Consider the following 16773-nt stretch of genomic DNA (forward strand, 5'->3'; position numbering starts at 1 on the left):
GAACCAAATGCAACTAAAATGACATCAATTGTTTTTGTAATACAGTATTAAATGTTTTTTTTGTGATTTCTTCATTGACACAATTATTCAACCCCTTAAAGACTACCACTCTTAAGAACAGAGGTTCATTCAAGTGTTTTCGATCAGGTATTGAAAACACCTGTGGATGTCAAGGAGCAGCAATCAAGCATAATAAGCACCAATTAGGCAGATTTAAAAGGACTGTGATACTCAGCTCCTTCTAGACATTTACTGGTGTGTTTACAAACATGGTGAAGTCAAGAGAATGGTCCAGGAAGACAAGAGAAGAGGTGATTTCTCTTTACAGGAAGGGCAATGGCTATAAGAAGATTGCAAAGATGTTAAACATACCAAGAGACACCATAGGCAGCATCATTCGCAAATTCAAGGCAAAGGGCATTGTTGAAACTCTACCTGGTCGTGGCAGAAAGAAGATGCTGACTTCGACTGCTGTGCGCTACCTGAAGCGCAAAGTGGAGAAAAGTCCCCGTGTGACTGCTGAGGAACTGAAAAAAGATTTGTCAGATGTGGGTACTGAAGTTTCAGCTCAGACAATAAGGCGCACACTGCGTAATGAAGGCCTCCATGCCAGAACTCCCAGGCGCACCCCCTTGCTGTCTCCAAAGAATAAGAAGAGTCGACTGCAGTATGCCAAAAGTCATGTGGACAAACCACAAAAGTTTTGGAATAGTGTTCTGTGGACTGATGAAACAAAATTAGAACTGTTTGGGCCCATGGATCAACGCTATGTTTGGAGGAGGAAGAACAAGGCCTATGAAGAAAAGAACACCTTGCATACTGTGAAGCATGGCGGGGGGTCAATCATGCTTTGGGGCTGTTTTGCTTCTACAGGTACAGGGAAGCTTCAGCGTGTGCAAGGTACCATGAATTCTCTCTCTTCAGTACCAGGAGATATTGGATGAAAATGTGATACAGTCCGTCACAAATCTGAGGCTTGGGAGACGTTGGACCTTTCAACAGGACAATGATCCCAAGCATACCTCCAAGTCCACTAGAGCATGGTTGCAGATTAAAGGCTAGAACATTTTGAAGTGGCCATCGCAGTCACCAGACTTAAATCCGATTGAGAACCTCTGGTGGGACTTAAAGAAAGCAGTTGCAGCGCGCAAGCCTAAGAATGTGACTGAACTGGAGGCTTTTGCCCATGAATGGGCGAAGATACCCGTAGATCGCTGCAAGACACTTGTGTCAAGCTATGCTTCACGTATAAAAGCTTTTATAACTGGAAAAGGATGTTGTACTAAGTACTAAGATTGAATGTAACTTGGGGGTTGAATAAAACTGATAATGATGTGAGCACAGAAAAGACATTTGTGGTTATTTCATTATAAATGTTATGTTATATTTGTCTGACTTACAAGTGCCTCTTTGATTTAATTGTAAACAAGATGACTGAAATGATCAAAATCAATGTAAAACTGGCCAAAACACTCAATTTCAGTGGGGGTTGAATAATTTTGAACACAACTGTATTTGTTATATGTAAAATTAGGAAAGAGGGATGATTTAAACTCTTTAATAGTTTTTTTTATTTAATAACTCTTAGCCCACTTAGCGGGCTAGAACCTAGTATCTTTTGACCCCTTGTCCTAGTCACCCTTAGCCCTCTTGCACACGTTTTGTGCTGGCCGTGCCTGTGCTGCGAACTGCAAATTGAATGGGGTCAGCAATCCACCCGTTCCGCAAAGATAGGACAAGTTTTATCTTTTTGCGGAACGGAGCCCCATGAAAGCACTCCATAGTGCTTCTGTGGGGTTCCGATCCGTGCCTCCGCACCGCATCTCCGGATTTGCGGACCCATTCATATGAATCGTCCAGGCTGACATAAGCCGTATCCCTCTGCCTTGCCTCACAGATGTTATGATCAGCGCTCACCACAGGAGCCCGCTCATACAAATGCGGGAGCGTAATGGCATATATGTACGGCGTTATGCATTAAGGGGTTACATATTAATGAGCTATCCTCAGGATATCAGTATCAGATTGGTGTGGGTCTGACTCTCAACCCCTTAGCTGATTGGTTGTTTTAGAGAGCCGTGTTCCCTCCAAGTATACCAAGCAGAGCACCGTACAATCTGTTGCGTCTGTGTTTGGTAAGACAGCTCAGTACAATTCACTGGAACACTGAGCTGCACAAAGGCAGAGTGTCGTGGCCCCTTCTAACAGCTGATCGGCGGGGTGACTGGAGTTTGATCACCACCTATCAGATATTGATTACCTGTCCTGAAGCTCCTGCACAACCCGTTTAACTGTCAAGTTGGCCCCAAATTGTGATTATTTGCACAAACATGTAACACTTGTGCAAGCTCCATTACAAATGTCCATTACCTGTAATAGATATAGGGCTCATTTTGTTTTATGATAAAATCTGCAAACTTTTAACCAGTTTTCAGATGGAAACAATACATGTAGGTCAGTCTCTGCACCAGTGGGAACGTCCTTCTGATTGTCGCAGATACAGTTGGTCATAAGTGTAAATACACCTAAACTCCGTTCACATCTCCGCTACTACTAATATTTTTCTTTTCTGTTTTCTATTTGCATACATTTTGCTTTCTCTTTTCTCAATTTCTAGTTTGGAATAAAGACAGTGTTGGAAGCAGAGGATGGTGTTTTACTGTTAGCAAAAGCTGTGGATCCTATTGTTCCTGTCATGATGATTGATGCATTGAAGTTGCTTTCGGCTCTGTGTATTCTCCCACAACCTGAGGATATGTAAGTTACTATATTCATCTATTATGTATTCTATCCTTTTTCATATCTCCTGGAACCAAGAAGCAGTCGATTCATGACCAATACAAGGATCTGAATAAAAACCAAACAAGAAGAAATTTTCTCTGTGTGTACACCAAACATATTCCGATTTATGGAACTGTATGGGTTATCGATGTCGTCTTCACCCTATGATTATGTATTTGGTCCCAGCGTGCTTACATACTGGTGTACTTGATGTCTTTTATTTTATTTTTCCTTTTTTAGGCATGAACGTGTCCTTGGAGCACTCACTGACAGAGCAGAAATTTATGAAATGGAAAGATTTAAACCTCTTCTGGATGGGTTGAAATCTGGCCCAGTTGCGCTTAAGGTAGAGTTGCATCCTAAAGTTGATTTTTAGACTGTGTTCACATCCGCCTCAGCAGCTCCATCAAAAGCCTCCATTGCAGACTTCACAGTGCTATGTAGTGCTATTGTTCCGAATTATAGACCCCTCAGCGGAACCTGTTGGATATTATTAATGATCAGTCACTAGGAGTTGTCTGTGTCCATCCTGTGACAGATCTGGCACTGCATTGTGAAATCATCACACTAATGTGAACAGAGCCTTACTTATTGACTTGGACTCCTACTAGGCCTGAAATAATACTTCTTGGTAACCTTTTGTATTACATATTTCTCATAAATAAATGGTTAATGAAAATGAAGTAAAAGCGAAAAACTGTTCTGACTTTGTCTGTTAATCTTCTAGGTGAGCTGTATGCTCTTAATCAATGCCTTGATCAGCCAAGGAGAAGAGTTGGATTACCGGGTTCACATACGCAGCGAATTGATGCGTTCAGGACTGAATCAATTAGTAAAGGTGAGAGATTGTATGTTATGACGTTCACACTTCGCTTTTGAACTGGTGAGGTCCACTTCCAACCCACAGATGTAGCCAAAAGGGCAACAACATATGTTCTTTATCAGTTCTTTGTGCCCTATAATTTTGCTTTTAAAGTCTGACATTCATGATGTTTCAAAGTATAAGGCCTCCTGCACACAACAGTGTCTGTATTGCGGTCCACAAACTACGGCTCTGCAAAATACGGATACCTTCCATGTGCAGTCTACATTTTTCCCACTCCCATTACTAGAAATGACTATTCTTGTCCACAATATGGCCAAAAATAGTTCTATAATTTGTGTAAAGGACACACGGATGCGGACAGCACACAGATAACATGGGAGTCGGTGAGCTATCCACAAAATAATTCGGATCGGGCACTGATGCAAACTATGATCGTGTGCATGAAGCCTTATTCCATAACATCTTTCCTATTCATATACATAGGTTTTGTAAAAATTCTGCTGGTTGCCTTTGGAAACGGACAGCGCTTTAGCTTTGCTTCACTGACATAAATGTGACCTAACAATTTAGTTCTGAAGCAGGCCATACATATAGGTGGTATCCGCTATCAATTCATCTAATATCAGTGGGGACGGCCAACCATTTATTGTGTATTTCTTCCTTCTGAGTTGATCCCCCATTTCAGGAAAGAATAGGATCATAGATATGGTTTTCAAGGGACATAACCTGCTGCCAGAGGATTCTGGCAGCAGTTTACCCCCGTCTTCCTATTTGTATTACATGCCTGCTTGGCCCAGCTCGGCATGCATGTGTATGGGACTGAAAGCTGTGGCCCCAACGAGTGTTTGCAGGACAGATATCTAAAATGTATCTGTAACCTTAGCTCCCACAATTCCCTGATAACATACAGGAGGAACTTTATATTAAAGGGATTCTGTCATGAGATTTTACCCCTATAACCTAAACATATGCTCATGACCGGAGTAATAAGAATCCTAAGCTGGTCTTATTATACTTCACTGTGGCTCTATTTGCCCAAAAAAATGCTTTTTATAACCTGTCAATCACTTGCTTAAGGTACCCAAGGGGAGGTCCGTTAATACAGGGTGCCTGGCCGCACCCCTCGCCGCCTCCGCAATCCTATCCGTCCCTCTGCCAGATGCCGCGCCTGTGCACTAGACTCAGCCTGATGCGCCGCGGCTTCGTTGATCGAAGTGCGCAAGCGCCGGCCTGATGTGCATGCACACTTCCCTCAACAAAGCCGCTGCCAGGAGTCCGCGGCGCATCAGGCTGAGCCTAGTGCGCTGGTGCGGCATCTGGCAGAGGGACGGATAGGATTGCGGAGGCGGCTCTGAGCTAGGGAAGGCTGCGCTAGGCACCGGACGGCGAGGGGTGCGGCTTCTCTGTGAAGTCTCTTTACTATAGTGATCAGAATCAGATGTAACAGTAAATGGATGTAGTTAAAGCTAAATAACCAAGAATCATCCAAAATAGCTCACTGTTCAATCCAGATATTCTTGAAGTGAAAACTCAGTTTTATGGTGAGCAGAACATGTCTTCTCATATGTCCTGGTTACTAACAGAGCATTTTGTTTTAAGGAACTTCAAACTATTGAGAATGATGAACTGAAGGTGCAGCTCAATGTGTTCCTGGATCACTGTGAATATGATTCTGATGACTTGCGCGGTCGTCTGGAAGACATTAGAGTTGAAATGGAATATCCTTTTAAAGTGACTAAGAAAAGTACAGCTCAGGTTGTTGTCATATAATTGCTATGTTATAAAGTAATTTTCAGGGGTTCCTTTTACCTTCCAGTCACTGTATATGTTACTGTGGGCTTGTAATGTGCTACTCCCTACAACATTCACAGCAGCGTAGAGGCCTTTGTTCATTTAAAAGGGTTTTCCAAGACTTCAGAACTGATGACCTAGCCTCTGGATAGGTCATGAGTAGAGATGAGCGAACTTCTGTTTTAAGTTCGGCGTCTAAAGTTCGGCTTCCGGTTAGCGGAGGATCCCGATATGGATTCCGAATTCCGTTGTGGTCCGTGGTAGCGGAATCAATAATGGTCATTATTGATTCCGCTACCACGGACCACAACGGAATTCGGAATCCATATCGGGATCCTCCGCTAACCGGAAGCCGAACTTTAGACGCCGAACTTAAAACAGAAGTTCGCTCATCTCTAGTCATGAGTATCTGATTGGTGGGGGGCTGACACACAGGACCCCGCTGATCAGCTGATTGAGAAGGCACCAGCGATTCTGAGAGCTCCGCTGCCTTCTCGGAGCTTACCGAGCACAGCGCCATACATTGTACAATAGCTGTGCTTGGTATTGCAGCTCAGCCCCATTCATTTGAATGGGGCTGAGCTGCTGCTAGGTGTGACTGATGAACATGTCATCACTGACCTAGGAAAAGCTGAGGGAACACTGCGGCTCTACTCAAACTGCTGATTGGCAGGGGTCCTGGATTTTGTACCCCCACTAATCAGATACTGATGACCTATCCAGAGGATAAGTCATCAGTATTAAAATCACTGAATTATTTTTCTCTTGGCAGCAGAAAAACACAATTTCTAATCCTGTATCCTTATAAATAATGGGCCACTTTTGAAGCCATATATTTATGCTGCATAAATATAACATCAGAGACAAATTTATTTTCCTCTACTTATTGCCATGAAGTAATCCTGTTAAGGTGTATTGATTCACAATTATTTTGTCAGGGAATATTATTTAACTATTTGTAATATTCTCTAAACCCTACAGGATATGTTATTTTCTGCAATTTGCTGGCTTTGCCACCGGGTGGTAGTATAAGACTTCAGTTTCGGCCTTTTGTGAATAGCTAGCAATACAGCAAATTTCCATTTTTCAGTTCATCCAGAATACACATCTTGGGTGTAGTGTCCTTCGGAGTCTTAATTTGTAGAACCAATTTTTGCCCCAACTAAAGGAATCTATGTTCATTAGCTAGTCACTGTCATAAGTCGGACTACACACATAAGCCTATGGTATAACTAAAGAGTAAATACCTATAAATGACTACCAGACTGCTTCTAAATCAATATCAATTTATTACACGATTGCAAAAACATATATAACATACATAATTTAAAAGGGGTATAAGTGCAGGGAAAAAAAAAAAAAAATATATATATATATATATATATATAAAAAAGCATAAATTCACAATAAAGTGCAATTATATTACATAACAATTAAATGGACAAAACAGTTTACCCATGCTGTGTTCCGTCCAGGATGGCGCAAGTATCACGTGATATGGTCATGTGATCGCCTCTGCGAGTACGTGATGACGTCGGCATAGGATTGCGCTACAAACTATCGAGAAAACCATGCCCCTGGCATTAACAATTACATTGCAATAATGTCACTGCATCGAACCTGCCTGTGGCAGAAATCACAGGCAGAGCTATGGCTCTCTGCTTTACCATTGCATTGAACTGTATGCAGGTACAGTTGAAAGTGGAACATGTGGTGGCCATCCAGGGACAGCGGCCCAAATCTGCAACTGTCTCACTGGATCTGGGAAGTTTGGGAGGCATGCATTACTGACATCACTACTGCTGCTAGTGATTGGTTGCAGTGGTGATGTGCCAGCATGTAACAGCAAAACGTCAACCAATTTGAATTTAGTCTCATTATTACTATTTAGTATTACTGTATATTTCGTCTTTGATTTCACTTTCCTTAACTCTATTCTTACTGATGTTCAAGAAGTTTTCCAGGTTCTGCATAACACTGTAAAAGACTCTGCAGCAGAACAGCTGTTTCTCTCTATCTTACAGCACCTCTTATTGATCAGAAATGACTATGATGCCAGGTATGAACAGTCATCTTGTCGTGATGTGTTTTTAAGGGTGTTGTATGCCTTACGTTGTATAATACAGCTTTCTTTACATCTTTTCATTGCTGTAAGTACAAAACAGCAGCACAGCGATCTATAGTAGTGAAATTGAGAACTGCATAAATTCTGGAGATAAATCACTGGTTAGGGAGACCTAACCTAATTATAACTAAGATATTGCGGCTGATATAAATAATAACATTTTTTACTGCAAAACCCGAATTCATCTGGTACCTTAATTTACCTACTAGAAAATTGTAGAGCAGATTTCCCAAACTGAAGTGTACATTCGTAAGCAAGCTTTTACAAATCTTATGTACTTATTACCACCACTAGGTGGCAATTCAGGTCTATATTTCTGAATATTGCTCCTATAGACTCACCCATGTTTTATGCTGCGGGCAGAATCAACTGGTGGCAGAGACCCTGATTGAAATGCCAGGTCACTTACTTATTTGGCCCAGTGTTTTTTTTCTTTAAATCCCTAGTGAGAAGCTCCAGTGGAAGCCAAGTGCAGGATTCACATTAAAGGGGTGCTCTAGGAATTAAGAAAATGAAAATACTTAAATATTACTTTATTAAAAATATATTCTCAAATACCTTTCATTAGTTATAATGGCTTGTTTTGCCTGGGGAGCAATCATCAGAGGAGACAAAATGTCTGCCTTTCCATTAGTTCACACAAGTTACTTTACAACACTGAGGTAAAGAGCTGACTCATCCTCTCCTACTTGTCAGGGATTTTGATCCTGAGTACAGATGATAAGAACTTTAGCTGAATCTCTGGGGAATTTAGTTCATGAGGAGACATGAAGTACAGAGAGGATGGACAGGACAGACTGTGGCAATGTGTTGCTGTGGTAATGGACACTGCATACAAGTGCTGCTGCTCATTATCTACACCTCACCCTCCTCTCATGTCTCCTCATCATCTCCATTCCCAGAGAGATTCACCTGTATTCAGGATCATGATTTTTGACAAGCAGAGTAAAGAGGAGAAAGAGGCAGCACTTTGGCTCATTGTGGTGAAGTAACTTGTCCTTGTGATTAGGACGGGTTTTGTGTGTACTGATAGCACGGCAGCCATTTTATTTCTACTAATGATTGCTCCCGAGACAAAACAAGCCATTCTAAGTAATAAAAGGTATTTGTGAATATAGTTATTATAAAATATTTAATTATTTTCATTTTTTAATTCCTAGAGAACCCCTTTAATGATGAGCTGTGTCAACCCCTCCTCTTCCTTGAATGATTGGCAGTTTTTTTCCCCTGTACTCTGTACAGTCAGCTAAGTGGGCTGGGTAGATCCAGGAGCTCATGTATATGAGGACTCCCAAGCCCGTTGCCTACTGTAGCCGCTCAATAGGAATGTTAACGACTTGGCCAAAAAACGAAGTGACACAGATAGGGCAGTGTAATACTGGTAATAGAATCCCTTTATAACCCATTAGAAAACAAAATGGCAAATTCCAATTTTAGACTGGGTCTCCCGGTCAGGATCCTCATCAGTTGGCCAGATTGGAAAGTTTACAAAGAGCATTTTTTAGCTCTAAAAGACCTTTCTTGTATACTCTTCTTGTAATGCTTACAGTGTACCTAAACCTTCAAACACACTTTATTAAAATTTAAGTTCTAAATGTGAGCGGAAATAATTTTTGTAATATACTTCAATTATTATGTTTTTATACTTTTCCTAGCAAGATAAGCACCTGAAGTTCAGGTGCCTTTCACACTTTGCAATTCATACTCCAGTACACCGCTGTCTACTGGAGTACAGATTCCCCTACATCCGCACTGGGTGCTGTACAGGCCTGAGGATCGCCGTACTGCCGGTGCTCTGCTAAAACTTGGCATAGAGGAGTCTGGCCGGCTTACAGTGAAATCAATATCATTTGAGGCTTTAGCAGTGCGGGCACAGGCAGAGTAGTGATGTGCTATGTGAGCTCATGCCCTTCACTCTGTACAGGCTATTAACAGAGCGGAGTGGGTGCAGGGCAGGAGGTCATATAGCACATCACTACTCTTCCTGTGTCTGCACTGCTAAAGCTGTAAATGCTAAGGATTTCACCAGGGAGCCGGTCAGACACATCTATGGCAGGCTTCATAAGAGCCTTGCTGGTACAGGCAAGAAGTAATTCTCTTTCCTGTTCAGCCCTCGGTGCAGCTGTAGCAGCAGTGTACGGAAGCACGGATTGCAAAGTGTGAACTTCAGGTGCCTATTTGACTAGGAAAAGAGAGAAAAATATATTAGAGAATAATTTCCCTCACATTTAGAATAGTTTCAAACAAAGTGTATTTGAAGGTTTAGGTACACTTCAATTTTCCTGAGGGCTCTCACAAGATAAATTAAACTTTACCTGACAGATTTCATCCACAGATAATTGCAAAGGGACCACCTAAGAAGTAGGGATTATAAGTGGTCCATCCCTTTATTTCCTTTAAACTGGAAAGATATACCGTATTTTTCGCCCTATAAGAAGCACCTGTCCATAAGACTCACCTGGGTTTTAGAGGAGGAAAGTAAGAAAAAAGTTTTCATACATCAGATCATTAATCAGATCTCAGCTTAGAGCCCCAATCAAACCCTTAATGTTAATCAGACTTCAGATCAGACCCTGCAATGTGAATATGACCCCCAATTAGACCTCCGATGTGGCCCCCATTGTGAAAAAGACCTCCATTCAGACCTCGGATCAGGGCCCCAATGTGAATACGCCAACGTCTTCACTCTGTGCTCAGGTTACAGCTCTGCGTGCGGAGCCCTGCAAAAGAAAACCAGGAAGCAGCGAGTGCAAAGCCCGCACTGTGGGGGTGGGAAGGGTTTCTTATAGGGCGAAAAATACGGTATAATAGAAGTCCACTGTCATTGGAATAGTTGCCTTTAAGAGCTAGAAGGTAATGGCGCGCTTTATGACTTCCTGTTTGTGCTGCACCATAGGCACTTAAATGGTTCATAGATTTTCATTTAAAAAAAATGCACAGCAGTGACTTGGAATTATCCAGCTTGAATCTCTCCTAGGAGTAATACAGTAGATGCATGTTAGAGGCAAGCATACCTAGAAGTTCCCTAGTATAGAAATGTTAATTCATCTGGAAAGATGACTAGAGATACGTAAATCATTTAAATTCAGGGTTTCCCCCTTTTGATCAACAAAGAATGAACTTTTCTAATATCGGTGTGAAATAAATATTGTCCCTAAAGCTTTTTCTGTGGTCATTACATTTGTATCTTATAACACAAAATCAATGGAGCATTGCTATGTCCCCTAATACGAAGTCTTCAGTTTTCACCTTTTTACATGTTATGCTGCAGTCTTGTGCTAAAATAAAAAACAAGTTATTTCCCCATCATTCTGCACTCAGTACCCCATGATGAGAAAGTGAAAACAGAATATTAGAAATCTTTGCTAATTTATTGAAGGAAAAACTAAAATCTTGCATTGTCATAAGTATTCAGACCCTCTACTCAGTACTTGGTCGAAGCACATTTAGCAGTGATTACAGCCTCCAGTCTTCCTGGGTATGATGCCACAAGGTTTGTGCACATGGATTTGAGGATGTTATGCCATTCTTTTCTCCAGTGCCGCTCAAGCTCTGTCAGGTTGGATGGGGACAGTCTCGGTGGACAGCCATTTTCAAGTCTCTCTAGAGATGTTTTGGTTCAAGTCAGGGCTCTGGCTGGCCACTCAAAGACCTGCACAGAGTTGTCCTTAAAGGAGTTGTCCAGGTTCAGAGCTGAACCCAGACATATCCCCATTTTCACCCCTCCGGCCCCTTTGACATGAGCTGCATTTCATGCTCCAATGCTCTCCCTTGCTCTGTGCTGTATCGGGCAGGGCAAGGGCAGTTTGTTGATTATTTTTTTTACGCTGCTAGGCAGAGGCTTCCGCTCAACGGTGTTGCCAGTAACGTCATCAGCACTGATGAAGGGGCTTTAGTGCTGCCCTAGCCGTTTTACAGGCTAGGGCAGCACTAAAGCCTGCCCATAAGTGCTGGTAATGTCACCGGGCTCACTTCTAGGCGGAAGCATCCGCCTAGCTTTCCCCATGGAGAGCCCAGTACGTCGCCGGATTCTGCGCAGGGCAAAGTAGAGCATCGGAGTTCCGATGCTCATATCATGAGGGCTGTCTTGGTGAAAATGGGGACATGTCCGTGTTCAGCTTTGAACCCGGACAACCCCTTTAAGCCACTCCTGTGTTGTCTTGGCTGTGTGCTTAGGGTCACTGTCATGTTGGTAAGTGAACCTTTGGCCCACTCTGAGGTCCACAGCACTCTGGATCATATTTTGCTCCCTTCAGCTTTCTCTCAACCCTGCCTAGTCTCCCTGTCCCAGATGCTGAAAAACATCCCCACAGCATTGATGCTGCCACCACCACGCTTCACTCTGGGGAACGTATTGGCACCACTGATTAGTGTCTGTCTTCCTCCAAACACGATGCTTTCAATTGAGGCCAATAAGATCAATCTTGGTTTCATCAGACCAGAGAATCTTGTTTCTCACAATCGGAGTCCCTGTAGGTACTCTTTTTGCACACTTTCACGTGTCCTTTACTGAGATGACACTTCTTTCTGGCCTCTCTGCAATAAAGCCCAGATTGGTGGAGTGTTGTGGTGATGGTTCAATTTATGGAATTTTCTCCCATCTGCACACAGGATCTTTGGCGCTTAGCCGGAGTGACTATTGGTTTCTTGGTCACTTCTCTTACCAAGACCCTTTTTTCCTCAGTTTAGTTAGAGGTTGTCCGGTCCCAAAATCTAACTTCTTTGTCTATTCTCCTAACCCCCCTCACCATACTTACATATGCCCCCAATACCTGTTTTTCATGTCTGAGCTTCCCCCCCCCGGAAGACCTCACATTATCCTGGCAGATCTGTTTACTTTCTCCCCTAATTGGTTTTGTTGAATACATAACTTTATTGATACACAAGCCTGGCTGCACTGCACAGTGAGGGTACTTTCACACTTGTGTTTTTCTTTTCCTGCATTGAGTTCCATCCTAGGGGCTCTATACCGGAAAAGAACTGATCAGTTTTATCCTAATGCATTCTGTTGTTTGCCTGAGCCCTATCATGAATACTGAGCGCCCATAACAGTGACATCTACGATGCCCCCATAACAGTGACCTCCACAGCGCCCCCATAACAGTGACCTCCACAGCGCCCCCATAACAGTGACCTCCACAGCGCCCCCATAACGGTGACCTCCACAGCGCCCCCATAACAGTGACCTCCACAGCGCCCCCATAACAGTGACCTCCACAGCGCCCCCATAACAGTGACCTCCACAGCGCCCCCATAACGGTGACCTCCACAGCGCCCCCATAACGGTGACCTCCACAGCGCCCCCATAACGGTGACCTCCACAGCGCCCCCATAACGGTGACCTCCACAGCGCCCCCATAACGGTGACCTCCACAGCCCCCCCATAACGGTGACCTCCACAGCCCCCCCATAACGGTGACCTCCACAGCGCCCCCATAACAGTGACCTCCACAGCGCCCCCATAACAGTGACCTCCACAGCGCCCCCATAACAGTGACCTCCACAGCGCCCCCATAACAGTGACCTCCACAGCGCCCCCATAACAGTGACCTCCACAGCGCCCCCATAACAGTGACCTCCACAGCGCCCCCATAACAGTGACCTCCACAGCGCCCCCATAACAGTGACCTCCACAGCGCCCCCATAACAGTGACCTCCACAGCGCCCCCATAACAGTGACCTCCACAGCGCCCCCATAACAGTGACCTCCACAGCGCCCCCATAACAGTGACCTCCACAGCGCCCCCATAACAGTGACCTCCACAGCGCCCCCATAACAGTGACCTCCACAGCGCCCCCATAACAGTGACCTCCACAGCGCCCCCATAACAGTGACCTCCACAGCGCCCCCATAACAGTGACCTCCACAGCGCCCCCATAACAGTGAAATCCAAGTGCCTCATGTGCTATCCACGATGCCCTTAGTGACATAGTGCCTCTGTGCCATCCAGTGTGCCATCCACATTGCCCCAGTGTGCCATCCACATTGCCCCAGTGTGCCATCCACATTGCCCCAGTGTGCCATCAAAGCCTGTACACTGCAGAGAGCGGCTGGCAATCCTGTTCATGCGCACTAGCATTCAGCATAGTGCGCTTACATGGTGAGTGAAGACGGCCGGCCGTAGCTTTCTTTTGGAGGAGGCGGTGAGGTCATTCGTGACCATTCGTCTCCTGCTCAAGAAGGGAAGAGAAGACTGAGACTTGCCAGAAGACCAGAAAGCCCGAGAGGAGCAGTCACGTGACCAGGAGGCAGATCTTGAAACGGATTGCACTGTGGAAGGTAAGAACCAGACCAACATTCGTCCCTCCACAGGTTAGAATTATGCTCCAAATTTAGGGTTCGCCCGCAGAACCCCTTTAATTTGGTAGGGCAGCCAGCTCTAGGAAAAGTCCTGGTTGTTACATACTACTTCCTTTTAAAAATGAATGACGACCACTGTGCTCTTGGGAACGTTGGGTGCAGCAGACATTTTTTGTAACCTTCTGTCCCTGAGCTCTATGGGCAGTTCTTTCCTTCCCATGGCTTGGTTTTTGCTCTGATATTTACCATAAGTGGACCCCAATCAAGGTGTAGAAACATCTCAATGATGATCATAAGAAATGGGATGCCCCCAGAGTTAAATTGAATTGTCATAGCAAAGGGTCAGAATGCTTATGTCCATGCAAAATTTGATTCTGTTTTCTGTTTGTCTCTATGGGGTACTGAGTGCAGATTGATGAGGAAAAGTCAAAGGTTCTGAATACAGTGTGTCTGTTTTTTAAAGGGTTAATATCGTATGTATTTTGTTTACAGGTATTTATAAAATGATTTTATTTTGAAATGTTTTTTTATCACTTAAGGCATTTCTTCATTCTGCCTGCAGGTGGCGGTATTACTCCTTGATTTTTCTCTGGTTTCTTCTCTCATTCTCCTGTCTTTTTTTCCTTCCCTCCCCGCTTTCTGAGCTGCGGATGACTAGTGTGGCAATCAGAGCCTCATTACTTCTTAAGTAATACTTTAGGTAGATGAGGATTGCTGAATAGCTAATGGTCCAGTGTTAATTTTATTAATCTTATTAGTCCTTCCTCTGAGCCGTAACATAAGGAAGCAGCCATGGATGACTGTCCATTATATCACATGCTTGTTTCTTTCTCCCATCATGCTTGTGTCTCCTCACTGCTATCCTCATAGTGCTAGAAGATTATCCCTGCAGCTTTGTAACAAAAGGTTCTGCTCAATATCTCATCAAATCCTCCCGACTGTGTAAGAGAGCAATGTGTACCTGTATAATGCCACTTCTCGCTCCGTCTTATGCTAATGCAGGCGAGATAGACAGATAGGTGCATCGAAAGAACTGCCGTAGAGTTCTACAATACTGATTTCTGTAGCTAGCAGTTGTACAGAATATACATGTTGCATTACTTTTATGCCCACGGAGTCTTTATGAATAGGGTATAAGTCATGTTTTAAGTATAGGCAGCCATTTATTTAATGTGTAAAGGCTTTGTCCCTCCAGCTTTCCAGAGAATGGAGCATAAAATGTTCAGGGGATACAGTAAAGATGCTGTGACATACTCTTCGTTCATTTACTCGTCCTTCAGGTTAACATTTAGATTGATTTGTGTTGCATTAAAAAAGAGAAGGGAATTGGTGACCTTCTGGATGACCAGAAATGATCCCCATAAGGGCCCGTATGGGCCCTTACAGTTGTCAACTTCACTTTTGAGAAGTCTGGAGCACAAAGGTTCATTTTACTTTTAGGAATCTTAAAGCCCCTGGAGCCCTGAAACATTTTATTTTACTCCGGAAGGTCTGCGGGCACAGCCACATGTAGCGAGTCTGATCTCCTGGAATTCAGCGAAATCTGTACGCATGCCAAAGGGTGATATCTGTGGTAGATACGGACAGCGTAAATTGAAATGCTGCTGATTTGAGATCTACACCTCAAGTTGTGTGGATTATGGTGCAGATACTTTGCTGTTACTGGAAATGCGGCGTATTGTCTACATGCAGTTCCACTGCAGCAAATCCGCATAGCTTACGGTACGTGTGGCCGTACGGCTATTTCTAACCAGCTCCATATATGTATTCATGCTTGGTTCCATGTGCTTTCCCTCTTTAAAGCGGTTCAAATACCTTTCATTATTTATAATGGCTCGTTTTGTCTGGGGAGCAATCATCAGGAAAAATAAAATGGCCGCTGTCTTATTAGTTCATTGTGGTGAAGTAACTTCTCCTGCTGTGTGATTTAGGTTTTAAAACATTTTATTGTTGAAACAGCAACAATGACATAGGAAGGCAGAAGTTAGAAAGGTACATACACATTTCTTGTGTGTAGTTTACATTGCAGTTATATTGCTATACATCAAGAGTTAACACAAGTCTACACTGTCCTCAGATCATTGGGATTTTAAACATAAGTCTTTTTTCTTTATTTAAAGGCTCTGATATTATATATATTTATGAAGAATAAATGCATATAACACAACTGGGTGAGATAGTGGTATTCTTTACTTATTTGAGTGAAGTGTCATTGAGGAGTAGGTAGTCATCTAATCTTTTTAGTTTTGGAGGGGTTTTCTATATAATCTCCAGGCACTCCACGTACGTTCAAACAATTGCACTGCACCATCAATAATGATTACCCCTTAATACAGGAGGCGGGTACGGGCAGATCAGCGGCAGTTAACCCCTTAGGTGCCGCACCTGAGGGGTTAGCTGCCGCTGATCGCAGCTCCCTGTCAGGGGCAGGGTGCCGGCAATGCGATTCTGCTGCCGGCACCCCCCTCCTGTATTATGTGTTAAATACTTGTTTATATGAGTCCAGACTAAGTATTAGGCTACAAAGAGCGGCGCCCAGAGATGTCCCAGCACTTACCATTATTCCTGGGCCCCGCTCCGTTCGCCCGCAGTGCCCCCATTACTGTCTCCTCTCCTGCTCCATATGCCAATTACTATCGGAGCAATGGGGAGGAGACATCAGCTTCTCTAGTGGGCGTTCCTTCTCCCTGGCCAATCGCAGCGCATTGGCATATGGAGCAGGAGAGGAGACAGTAATGGGGGCCTTGCGGGCGAAGGGAGCGGCGCCCAGGAATAATGGTAAGTGCTGGAACATCTCTGGGCGCTGCTCTGTGTAGGAAAAGTCCTATCATTGGTGGTGCAGTGCGCCCGCCCCTCCTTCGCCCCTCTCTCCTCATTGGTGGCAGCGGCACAGGGGGAGGGAGAGACTGCTTCCTTCTCCCCTGTGCTGCTGAGGGAACATGAGCGCGC

The 16773-nt window shown here is 43.9% G+C and overlaps 1 protein-coding gene across 2 annotated transcripts in view; it reads left to right on the top strand.

The window, feature by feature from the left end:
* Positions 1-16773, top strand: part of DIAPH1 (diaphanous related formin 1) — a 216837-nt gene that overhangs the window by 66670 nt on the left and 133394 nt on the right. For both annotated transcript variants that reach the window (XM_040441477.1, XM_040441484.1), the window contains 5 exons: positions 2618-2757; positions 3022-3127; positions 3509-3619; positions 5207-5325; positions 7341-7457. In XM_040441477.1, the coding sequence (XP_040297411.1) occupies positions 2618-2757; positions 3022-3127; positions 3509-3619; positions 5207-5325; positions 7341-7457 (593 nt within the window). The remainder of the gene's footprint in view (positions 1-2617; positions 2758-3021; positions 3128-3508; positions 3620-5206; positions 5326-7340; positions 7458-16773) is intronic.

The sequence above is a fragment of the Bufo bufo genome, chromosome 1 (assembly GCF_905171765.1).
Source record: "Bufo bufo chromosome 1, aBufBuf1.1, whole genome shotgun sequence".
In the NCBI taxonomy this organism is placed as follows: domain Eukaryota; kingdom Metazoa; phylum Chordata; class Amphibia; order Anura; family Bufonidae; genus Bufo; species Bufo bufo.